Raw genomic sequence first — 12,204 nt, 5'->3', positions numbered from 1 at the left:
TCATATTCTTCAAAGGCATGTGAGGCAGAGTGGCTGGAGCTAACCTAATTATGTTTTCTTTAATGTAAGATAGCTATTTGCCTGACGTTCCATTTGCATCTCACCGTCACATTCAACTGGCTGGGACATTGATTTTTTTTTAGGGCTTTCTTTGAACATGAAAGTGTTTTTCCTGTTTCTCCCCACTCCCCACCTTGTGAGATCCATAAGAATGAATCGATAATTACATTGTTGGATAAAAATGAATATAAATTTTATTGAAAAACAACACCAGCAACAACGTGGGGAAAGCACACTCAGCAGCCACCAGCCCACACAACTCAATGCACACATTATGAGAAGTAATCACCTCTTTCGATTGCCTACCACTTACTCCAAATGAAAAGAAATTATAGACCTAGGATAAACCGAGGTGGGCTAGAGACGCACACCATCTTTGAAAATTTTGCCAATAGCAAATGACGTAGTGATGCCGTTAACCCTCTGTTTGCTGTAGGCAGACTAGACTAACTCAGGAATTAATTGGTTTGGAGAGGAGAGAACCCACTCCTTCTAGTGAACATGGCATCTAAAACCTCAGACCACTGGGAAAACTTTTCTCCTTTTCAAGTCCTTTGAGAAGAGGATTTCGCAAACTTTCTTGGCAGCTTGTCCCTCCTGCTTAACAACAGGAAATAGTTCTTTATGTCTAGCTGAAATCCTTCATGCTTCAGTTAGTCTATTTATTTCCTTTTAATATCAGCAGGAAGTGAGGAGGCTGTCCTGATAGGACAATGTAACATATGGGAAACTCACAATGATCATAATCAGATTGAAAATGGAGTCCAGCTGAGCTGGTGGCACTTCTGAACAAGCTGAAAAGAAGTGAACTGCAGTTGTGGTTGCAGTGCCTCTGCTCACACTCCTCCAGCCTCGGTTCCCTTCTGCCCTGTGTGGCCTGGGGGCTGCCATCCTGGGACTTGCAAGGAGATGCTCTCTGAGTTTGACAGGTTCCAGTCCTTCATTGGTATAGTAATGAGTGTAGTCAAAGCTGTCCCATCCAGTGCTTCTGTTTCAAGAAGTGATTTCCAGGCAAAACAGTCCCATCACATCCTTTGTCTTTTCAACACACCAGGTTGTCCCCCAGGATGCCATCACAGCTTGTGCGTGACAGAGATGTCCTCTGTGTACACATGAGGAAGTGCTGAGAAGCCACGAGCAAGCACCTAGTGATTTTAACATAAACACCTCCACAGCATTTCCAAGTTCTGCGTCAAAAGCCTGGTGATAGATCAGCCTCGCGGTGTGCAGCGCCGGCAGCTCTGCACTTCGGACACCTGGGGGCGCCCATGCCATTCGGCTGGTGACTGGGACTCGTCGCCCGGGAAACAAAGATGGGGATTTGAAGAAAAGCCTTCAAAATGCAACTCCGAATGTCTACCCTGAGCAGCATGCGTGTAAAAATTCATGAAGATTAGATTTCTTTTCATGTATTTTTACTTCAGTGGAAAGAAATACAGGTGATTTTCTGACTGCGCCTACAGCTGTCTTTACAAACGGGGTGCCTGGTTAAATGGGAGGGAGGGGCTTGCCGATGCCCTGCGGTGCTTTGAGAGGCGGGGCCTTCCCTCTCTGGTGCTGGGGACAGCTCCTGTTTTGCTGGGTGGCATTCTCTGCATGCTCCAGGATGTACTGATTAATTATACTGCATATCAAAAAGGTATGTCTTTTATTAAAAGGTCTCCAGCAGAGCAGGACTAGGCGAGGCAGCCAGTGCGGGGTCCAGTGAATGACATGCGCCATCGAAACAAACACATTTCTTTCAGCCCATAAAATCAAAGGTGTGCAAAAAGGCTGTTTTCAGGGGGTAAGACTCCCCTTGTTTCCCTGTGGTGGCGCATAGCTGTTATGCCTCTGGGGCCTTTGTGCATTTTTCAGGTGAGTGACACGAGGCTGGCTGGGTGGCCTCAGTGGCAGAAACTGTGGAGGGCGCAGGACCAGGCCAGGGCAGTTCAGCCTCTCCAGGGGAGGCACCCTTCATGCTCGAGGCCCCCGGCCTGTTAGATGATGGGCACCCTTGTGAGCTGGTCCTGGGCTAGGTCCCTGCTGGGTGGCAGTGGGGACTTTTGGGGAGGGAATCCCAGGGGATGATGAACAGAAGTGTCTGGAGCCTGCATCTTCAGTCAGGACTGGGCAGGGGAAGCTGCTGCTCCCTGGCAGTTTTCTGTCGCTGTGTTCCGGATGGCAGGGGCCAGGCCCCCTTGGTTCACCTCTGTAGCCCAAGATTTGGCACTTACCACAGCACTCTGTAAGCGTTTGTTGGATATACGGATGTGAGGCTGAATGCAACAGAGGAAGCCTTGAGAGTCCCAGCTGGCCCTGGCTGTAGTTGAGCCTGGAGGCCTGTGGAGGGTCAGTGGGGAGAGGTGCCAGGCAGTGCCAGCTCTCAGGGGTTGGGGGGCACCGAGACAGGTGGGGGCCATGGAGCTGGAGAAGCTGGGAGTTCGGCAGGGAGCATGCCTGTGTGCCAGGATGGTGCTGTAGTGGTCAGGCGGGGCCCCGCTTGCCTTTCCCTCTCAGCTGCCCTCAATGAAGCCAGCCTTTCCTCCGTTGCCATGGCAACACCAGCCCCAGGCGCTGCTGAGGGCCAGCTGGGCAGCCGAGGCTTCTCAGGCCGGGTCTGAGCAAGCAAGGGGACTTGAGCTGTCCCCATGCAAGGTGAGACTGGAATGGGGTGTCTTCTCAGACAAGGGCGGAAAGGAGATGGGATAGGACGTTTTCTCTGAGACAGGCACAAAAGCTGCTCCTATGCAGCTGGAGGTCTTCCCAGCCTGGCTTTGCTGGTAGAGACGCTGGGGGCATGCAGAGCCCTGCTAAGGTGTGAGTCTCCTCGGCACTGCCGCACTGCGCTACCCACCTGATCTGTGCCCAGGTCCTTATTCAGGGCTATCTGCAAGGCTCCTGAAGGGCCTGGCAGCCTCTGGAGGCTCCCTGTGGAGGGTGGGCAGGGGCCTGAGGCCCAGGCTCTGGGAGAGCCTTGAGGGCACTCCAGGCCTTAGACTGAACTGACTGCCCTGCACCCTCTTTTCAGAGCAGAGCCAGAGGTCTTCCACCCTGAGACCCAGGCTATCCCTCCCACCCGGACACCCACAGTGGGCATGGCCTGCTCTTTACTTTGGAGCCTCCTCACAATTTTCTGGTTGTCATATTCCTGACTATACTTAGGGACTGCGGAGGCCATCAGCCTCCAGCCAGTTGTGGGTTGGCTACCTTCCTCACCACACCCTTTTTCTAGGGCTCTTGAAGAACAAGAAGTAGCTAATGAAGAGGCAGTGGGATGCAGAAGTTGATCAGGTCTGGGAGGAGAAGATAGTCAAATATCCCCTGGGGGCCAGAGCTGTGGAGAGGCACTGTGATGTTGCTGGAAAGGGACTCTGTGTTTCAAGGAGAACTCAGTCTTGCAAATCATGTCCCCTGGGACATGAAGGAAATTCTCGAAGCATCGTGGGAAAAGCTGTCAGCCTGGGCAATATCCCTGCTTTCCCACATCAGCCCTACAATAGCAGCAGCAGCAGCACTCTATGAGAAGGGGCATCTGGATGCAGGTGTACAGTTTACAATACCTTGGATTTACATAGCACCTTTTTCTTCTAAAGAGCCACTGCTTCTGTCCCCTCGGTCACAGCCACAACTGAGTGAAGGCTTCAGAACACAAAGATCACAGCTCCTGTGGCAGAGGAGGGAGACTGAGGCAGAGGCCTAGAAGGCATTTCATGCAGACTCAGTGGTATCCAGGGCTCCCTGCACTTCCCTTGAGCCCTCCCTGGGGAGGTTTGGCCTTGGCCCTTTGGGATGGGAAGACAGGGGCACAGACCTCACTGGGCATTCACTTTGTATTTCAGGATGTAGGAGTAGAAGCTGTGGTTGGCATTCTCTAGCACCATGACATAGACTTCCTGGCAGCCAGCTGTGCTGCAGCTGCCCTCCCAGTAGCCCTCGTGGTTCAGGGTCAGGGGCCATGTGTCCTGCCCCTTTACCAGGACTTTGGCCATACCGTGCAGCTTCAATTTGAATGGGATGTGCCGGTTGGCAGGAAGCACACCCGACAGAGGCTCCAGCAGCTCATTGCCCTGCCCCCAGTTGCCAAAGCTCTCAGGGAACATGGGCCAGTTCACCTTGGTGTTGGCACAGCATAGGAGGTAATTGAAGACGAAGATGTAGTTTCCTGGTTCCTGCCTCTTCTTGACAAAGATCTTGAGGGCAAACTTGCCGGCATGGGGCAGCTGGACTTTCAGCTCGGTCTGCTTCTCCCGGTGCAGCTGGAAGATGTAGCGCCGCTGTGTCTCCTCAGTGATGGGGCCATCATCCCCATGGAGGGAAGCCAGGACGCTGATGCCCTCCTCCACGCTGAAGCTGATGGAGCAGCGCCCATCGCTGGTGTGGATGATAGGGTCAGGGTGAGAGGGTTTCATGATGCCCATCTGCTCCGAGAACCAGCTGGGGCCCATGGGCTGGTGAAGCTCAGTGGGCAGCCGGACACCCATGTCCACATAGTTGCACTTGAGCGTGTACTCCAGCACTGAGCTGTAGATGTCGGAGTTGCCCTTGGCGAAGATCTGCAGCTTGTGAGTGCCCATGGTTGGAGGGTACACCTCCAGCTTCATTCCGTTCTTCCTGAGGCTCAGCAGCCCGTGCTCCTGCTTGCCATTGAGCATGAACATGAACAGAGTTGGGGCACAGCTCTCAATGGTGACCGTGGCCTTCCCGTTCACTGTGGAGAGAAAGTCGGGGTCAGGAGAGATGGGTCTAGCATGTGCTGATATACTGGTAAATGTTTCACAGCTGTCTCCCTGGGAGAAAAACGTCCTGACTTACAGTGCTTGCCCATTTCCATGGTGTAAATACTTTCACCACAATCCATTTTAAGGAACCAATATGACATCACTGAGCATGGCATCAGCCAGCAGCAGCACACCTCTGGAAGGGTCCCCGCTCCCTTCAGGTGGTTTTCTTTGAGAGAAATGAAAGCTGAGGGGCCTCTAGAAAAATTAGCCCCCAGCTGTACATGTGCATCCTGCCCATCTGATTCACATTAGATAAAGGTTGCCTGTGTCCAGAGAGGGTCATGGGGGAGGAGGGGCACTATCTCCTCCAAATCTCAGGTCTAGCTTTCACCTTGCTCCCTCCAGCATCTCTGTAAGTGTCAACGCTGTCATGTCAACACATTGTCCTTAAACCTAGAGAGAATGGCTTTTCTCTCTGAGACTGTGCACAGGAGGTTGGGGCAGGGCAGTTCTCTGATCCACCTCACCCCCATGCTTCTCACATAGGTGTGTCTTAGCCATGTTTCAGGAATGGGTCCTGAAGAGTCAGTGTGTGTACAGGAGGGTCTTTTGCAAACCCCCCCATGCCCACCTGCCATCTCTCCCCTTGCCCTGTGGTTTCATCTTCATCTGTTCTGGTCATTGATTTTCAGGAACAGGTGTTCAGTTCTCCAGTCTTTGCAGCCCATGAGAACTCACCTGCCTGGTCCTTCCCAGGGCTATAGGGAGGGACAGTGGCTTCTCTTAGAGCCTGGCCTTGCTTCTATCAGAAGTTGATCATCCGCCCCTAGCTCCAGTAACCTCCACAGCCTTGTTCACAGATGAGTGCAAAGGAAGGACAGAGGCTGTCTGATCCATGTCATGAGCAACTTTCCGCTAGTCTGGGATCTTGGTGGGGAGGCAGAACACTGTGCCTGGGCTCTAGGACAGAGGCCTGAATAGACTGAATCTGCATTCCATGCCAACTCCCACCTCAGGAATGGGAGAAGCCCACATGGGCCAGCATGTCGGGTTGGCAGCTAAGATAGCCCCTCTACCTTCTTCATGGCTGCTCCACCTCGAAAGCTGTCCCAGCCCTCTCAGATGCTGCCCACTCCTCACCTGCCTCTCACTCCCACACGTCCCCCACTGCCTCTGTTTCCCCTCTGCCTGTCAGCTCTCTGGCACTCCAGTGACTTCCCTCTGCCCCCACCCCCCAGTGACTTCCTATAATGAGGCCTCTCAGACCTTGGAGGACCCAGGCTGCTGGGTCCACGCCTTCCTGCAAGTTCTCTCCTCCCTCTGCGACCCCCACTCTTTGAGGCCTGGTCCACATCTCATGCTCTGAGCACTGCTTAACTCCAATGCCATCGCTTCCCTTTCTGTTACACTGAAATTGTGTGACGCTTTGTGCTTTAGTGCTATTTTCTTTGTCTACATGTTTTCTCTACTGCTTTCAGCCACTGCATGCCACATCTGTCCCGCAGTAACCTCCAAAGGAAAGTGACCAACATCAACAGACTTGTTATCCCCTCTTGGTGAAAACCTTCCTCTCCCCTCACTTGTGAACCAGATCTGTGGGCAGAAGCTACCTCAGCTCCTCACTTCTCATGGCCCCTGTCCTGTTCCATCTCATAACTGAGTCTTTTCTGCACAGTGAGGCCCAGATCTCCCTGCAATTCACCTTCTATTGTGGAACACCACCCAGCACCCCATGCAGCAGCCCCAGGGCTCCCTTGAAAACATCTACCTGGCTCTCCTGGGCTCACGTCAGAGCCCTCAAGCTGGAGACCCATGGAGAGGCCTGTCTCTTCCTGCCTCCCAGCATCAAGCACTGTCTCAGGTCCTCCAAGGCCACATCCCTTCATGCCTTGGGGTCCTCCAACCTGCTCCTCCCTCCCCACCACTTCCCCCAAACCTGGATAAGGTGGAAATGCCCTGAAGGCAAAGAAGCCCACCCGGACCCCTCAGCTGAGGCTGAGTTCCTTGGCAGCCTCTCTCCTAGCCCTGGCTCTCCTTCGGAGAACATTCCACTGCTGCAGTTCATCCATGAGCATCTTTGTGTAGTGTCTGAACTCCTTGCTGGGCTGTAGGCTCTGTGGCAAAGGGGCTAGCCTGTTTCATTTCCTGCCAGGCCTTAGTAGCTGGTAGCATTGCCTCACCCAGAGGGATCTTGCCAAAAGTATGTTTAATGACGGGGAAGACTTGAAATAAAGGACTGGCCACCCCTGCACACCCCTGTGGAAGCACATGGCTCTTCCAGTCCTCCCTGTCTCCTCCTCCTCCCCTTTCCTGTTGTGGTGCTCTCCTGGAGCCCGGCAGCTTTCCATCCCCCCATCCATGAAGGTGCCTTCTTCCTTCCCTTCCTTTCTGCCCACCTCAGTTTCCCTATTTTGCTTCCTTCTCATTCCCACTCTTAACATAACTACCTACCACAAAGAAATACTCTGTAAATACGTATCAGATGTATGGAATCATATTTAGATTTAGATTTCTGTAAGTTAAAGAATCTGGTGTTTATATTTTTATGTCTCTTAAAAAGGCAAACTCCACTCAGTGACATTAGTTTGGTGTTGCTTTGGCCTGGTCAGTTCTTTCCCGTGGTTCAATGGCCTATGATACGTTGAACAAGCCCTCCATCTGTTGTAAGTCAGGAAACAGATTCTCAAAGTGAGCAACTTCCTGCTGTTATTTTGGCTGCAGGAGCTGCCAGGTATTTGGAGTTGGGAGAGTATGCAAGAGCTCAGCAACCTGGCAAAGGAAGCCACTGTGTGGTGGAAGGGACAAGGCAGTTGAAACTAACTTGGGGACACCTGTGCTCCCGCCTGCCCCCTTGCCCTGCAGTGTGGCTTGGAGTTCCCCAGGGGCTCTGGGCCCACCCACAAGCACCTTGTGCTAATAGTCAGTGTGAGCTCAGGCCTCCTGTCCTGGGCGAATGGAGGCCCCAGTGGCAGAGACGGTGCTGCCAGGCAGTCCTTTGCTGAGGTGTGGGAGGCTGGGTTGACCAGACTTATGGGTCTCTGCAGTGTGCCCAGGCTGTATGCCCAGCACTGGACCAGGTGCCAAGGCCTTGGAGAGGCATAAGATAATCTTCCAGAGAAGGCCCTGCTCTTTTGTGACCAGTTCTGGCCCCCAAGTTAGCCCCTGTATGCCTCAGAGGGTGCAAACATACTCAGCTGCTATGGCTCCATGGTGAGGGTTCGGGGAGCAAATGTCAGCCCAGGCCAGCCATGGGAGATGGCTAAGCTGCATATCTTACACTGCCCAGCCCCAGGGGAGTGGACTGGAAATGGCTGGGTCCTGCCTCCAGAAGGGAGGGATACTGAGCCGGCCATGCAGAGCTGCTGGAGCCTTGCCCTCATCTAGTGGTGCCTGAGTGTGGAGGTTGGGGGCCTACTGTGTCCCCTCCACTCCTCTGCTGCCTAGAACATGTCCACCTCTGTCTAGCTACTATGTCTGTTCCCCTCTCCCAAGACCCAGCCCAGTGCCCACCTCCTTAAGGAAGCCTGCCCCAACCGCCTGTCTTGGGTGGGACTGCCCCTACCTGTCCTGGGAGACCCCTGCTGCTCCCTGACCTTTCTGGTTGGACCACCAACACCCAGATGCCAACTCTGTTGAGGCCATGCATTCTCTCCAGCAGGAGTTGGGGAGGAGAACACAGCAGGCCAGTAGCTTTGGGCACCTGAGCTCCTGAGGCGGTGTGTAGCCGGGGCGAGGCAGTCCTTTCCCCTGCTATATGAACTGAGAGAGACTCACCCAGCTAGGAACCATCTAGCCCTGGCTCCTGTGACAGGCCAGGCTGTGTGTCCAGCCCTCAGATGCTAGGAAACCTTCAGCCTTCCGACACATCCGCTTCTTGGTTTATGGTAGTGTGAGAATAAACCAAGTTTGAAGAGGGCAAAGACACAGCCTGCGGGCCAGGAGTGTGGAGGTTGAGTGTGGAGCCTGAGTGTGGAGGTTGGGGGCCTACTGTGTCCTCCTCCCCTCCAGGCAGAGGAGTTGGGGAAGGCAGGGAGACAGAGTGCTTGAACTCACTGCCTCCATCTACCCCAGCTTGTTTCTGTCCCTGTTGATCTGGCCTATGTCCCTTCCCTGGCCTGATGGCTTGAGCTGCTTCAGCAGCCCCCGCACATCCACATGCACACACATGGGCTTTGTGTTGAGCTCACAGGCCATGCTCGTGGAAGGCACACCCCAAAAGCGCAGTCTCAGGTGGGGTCCTGGTGGACAGTGCAAAATGCTCCATCCCTGCTGCTAGCACAACAGCACCTACTCCAGGCTCACCTGTTCTGATCATGGGGGTCTCCGGGTGGGCACTCAGCATCCCTTTGTTGTAGAATTCACTCTTGTGGTACATGTTGTTCTCAAACTGCCTCAGAGATTGTGGAGGTTTTAGCAGCTGCCAGTTCTTGTTGTCTGGGAAGTGGTCCTCAATGAATAGTGCAGGGTGGGTGAGGAAGTAGAACTCATTGTAGCTGGAGCAGAGGACAAGCTGGTTAGCAGCCAGCTCTGTGCAGGGGAGGCGGGGGGCCCAACACAGCCACCGGAGCAGTCCTGTTAACACCCTGGGTGGGAAGATGCGCCGTCTCCAACCCTGACATGGGCACTGGAGACTCCTCCTCAGTGGATGCTTCCAGAAATTGGAGCCAAGGCAGGGTCTTCCCTTCTAAGGAAAGGTCACAGCCTGCAACTGTGGCCTGCTCTCAGGGCCCTGGCTTGTCATGGGGGAAATTTACTCCCTTGTGCTCAAAGACAATCAGAAGTTTGAAGAGGGCAAAGGCATAGCCTGGACAGCAGGCAGTGGGGGCGGGGGAAGGGAGGGAGACAGAGTGCTTGAACTCACTGCCTCCATCTACCCCAGCTTGTTGCTCTGCTGTGCAGCTGTGCTGGTGGGACCTTCCGTGGCTCTCCAGGGCTGACTGGAGTGCTGGCTCTCTGGAGGTCAATAATAGGGATGGAGAGAAGAACAGGGAGGCTCTTCCTGAGATGGATGAGGCTTTGCTCTGCCTGAGAGGAGCAGTGTTGAGAATAACGGAGGTAAAGAGGGTATCTGTGAGTACGCGAGCCCTGCACGTGGGATGTGTGTGCACATGGCTTGTATTTGTCTCGTGTGGGAGTGTCAAGATTTAAGCTGCAAAAATCAGAGACAGCACACTCATTTTTCTGAATAAAAAGATAAAAATGGAACTGAGCTGCTGATAGACATCATGATCCATGAAGAATATTGTATGTAGTCTTAGGTTAAGGCCAGGGTTGGCCAGAGCCCCAGAGGACAGAAATGCTGCAGTCCCCTGCATCCCAGCCACCCTGCCCCGCTGTGCCTCACAGCGCACCTGCACCGCCAATAGCAACCCTTCCCAGAAAACCGAAGCCCTTTCCTCAGAAATATGATACAGCCTCACTCAGACCAGAGAGGAGAAAGAGCCTGGTGTCTGGGCAAAGCAGTAAGAGAACATTCTGGCATTTGTACCTAGTAATGAGGTTAATGGCCAAAGTCTGGAAGGGAACCTACCAACAATTAAGGAAGGCTGTTAGCCCTGCCTTTCCTCACCTGTGGCCTGGGGCAAACGCTGTAGGCTTTCAGTGCTTTGGTGGAGGGAGCTATAGGGAGTAGGAGAGGGGAGTTTGTCAGTGGAGGGTGAGGTGACAAAAAGGTCTGGGCCCTCACAATTGGCCTGGAGCCAGCCCACTTCAGAGGCCAGGAGGGGTGGGCATACGGGGCCTCCTGGCTCTCCTTCCCCTCCCACTTGGTCTTCTCTACTTGCTGCTTCATGCAACCCGGCGCCTCCTCCACTTCCACCTGCCAGACGCCCAGCAGCACGGAGACAAGTACTTACAGGAAGGTGAATTTGGAGGTGGTGGTGTCCACCAGGCCGCTGCCCCAGGTGCTGTCCACCAGGTGCCATCTTCCCTCGAGGTACACAGCATTCCAGGCGTGGTCAAACTCCCCGGAGAAGCTCTGCCCTGTCCGGTAGCCGAAGCCCTTGGAGTACCCAGGTACAGTCATACACTGCACTCCAGCGATCCTGGGGGCGGGACGGGGGCCTGAGAGGGGGATCCCGCTGCAGCTCACCCCCCAGTCTGTCCATGGTCTCAGGATCAGGCATGGCTGCTGCCCGTCAGTCCTCCCTGTTTTTCCTTTTTCCTGCTTCTTGCACTCACATATAAACAGCTTGAGGGCTTTTATCTCTGGGCGTGGGGGACAGGGAGATGCAGAGCTGGCTGGTCCTGCTGGTACAGGTTGGCTGCAGTCTCTGCTGTCTGCTCCTCCCCTGAGACCATGACCATTCAGTTCACTTCTGAAATGTTCATCCCTAGAGCCTGCTTGACACGCTGCTCAAGCAGCCCTTCAGGAGGAAAAAATGGGGGCAAGCATGAGGCTGGCCTCAAGAAAATGGGAGCCAGGGAAATGACAATATTCCTGGAACAAAACCTGCATATAAGGGGTGAGCACAGCTGCCGGGAGAACCAGGGCACTTCTAGGCAGGTGACTGAAGAGATGGGTCCTGTGACATGGGTGAGATGTCGGGGGCGAGGGTTGCTGGTCGTCAGGGTGCACAAACCAGGCTCTACTCCCCTGCTACTTCCTCCCAAGGATGCCTGTGTGGGAACCCAGGGGCAGGCAAGCAGGTGTCTCCAGCCTGCCAGATTGCTCAGGTCTGACTGGCGGGTCTGTCCTTTGTGAACATGGTGCAAGAGCCATCACGGTGCATTAAGGCCGTCATTTGCTGACTGGCTGCCCTGGCCACGGTACTGTCCTCAGGGAATGGAAATGCTGACCAGTCAACCTGCACTTTGGGGTCTTTTTGACATTGTGCTCCCCCACTGCTCACAGTAGAGCTGGTACTGCTTTCTGGGAACCTGGATGGGAAGATGGGCATGGGTCACCTTTGGGGACCACATAAAACTAGACATTTGGAGCTAAAATCCCAAGGCTCAGGCCCAGGCTGTGGGGACCAGCTCAAGGCCAAAGCAAGACCCCCGGTTGTCCTTTCATGGCCTGCTGGTCTTGCTCCTCAGCAGCCCTGCTCCCCCGAGGACAGCCAAGGGGATGGACTGTGCAGGCAATTTCACTGCTAGTCTGACCTTCTAGGGCCTTTGTGTAAATTAGAAAAGGTTCCCCTTCTTCAAGACATTTATTCCTTGCACTCATGGAAAACTGGTGTCACGGACACACAGCCTGTGAACTCTGTAGGATGTGCCTGATGCCCATTGATGCCGCTCCTTTGAGCACCACACAAGCTGCCCAGTCCCCAGCTTGGTGCTGACCCTGTGCTCTGCTCAGCTGAGCTGAGTCTGTGGGGCCTGTTTCAGTGAGATGGGCCCGTGGGGGCTGGGCCCTTCCACAGACCAGGGCTGCAGCTCAGTTGCTCTAAACAAGAGGGCCATGGAGCCTCCCAGAGTAATGGGGTGAAATGGCTAC

At 54.2% G+C, this 12,204-nt stretch overlaps 1 protein-coding gene across 2 annotated transcripts in view; it reads right to left on the bottom strand.

The window, feature by feature from the left end:
- Positions 1-231: 231 nt before the first annotated feature.
- The window catches only part of KY (kyphoscoliosis peptidase), a 55,476-nt gene continuing 43,503 nt past the window's right edge, over positions 232-12,204 (bottom strand). For both annotated transcript variants that reach the window (XM_032265862.1, XM_032265873.1), the window contains 3 exons: positions 10,619-10,807; positions 9,066-9,256; positions 232-4,750 (listed from right to left, as the gene is read on the bottom strand). In XM_032265862.1, coding sequence (XP_032121753.1) covers positions 3,855-4,750; positions 9,066-9,256; positions 10,619-10,807 — 1,276 coding nt within the window. In that variant the 3' untranslated portion in view covers positions 232-3,854. The remainder of the gene's footprint in view (positions 4,751-9,065; positions 9,257-10,618; positions 10,808-12,204) is intronic.

Source organism: Sapajus apella, unplaced genomic scaffold (genome assembly GCF_009761245.1).
Source record: "Sapajus apella isolate SASKATOON/1434 unplaced genomic scaffold, GSC_monkey_1.0 scaffold4, whole genome shotgun sequence".
Classification (NCBI taxonomy): domain Eukaryota; kingdom Metazoa; phylum Chordata; class Mammalia; order Primates; family Cebidae; genus Sapajus; species Sapajus apella.
Note: the sequence above shows the minus strand (reverse complement) of the source record. Positions and strands in the feature narration are given on the sequence as shown.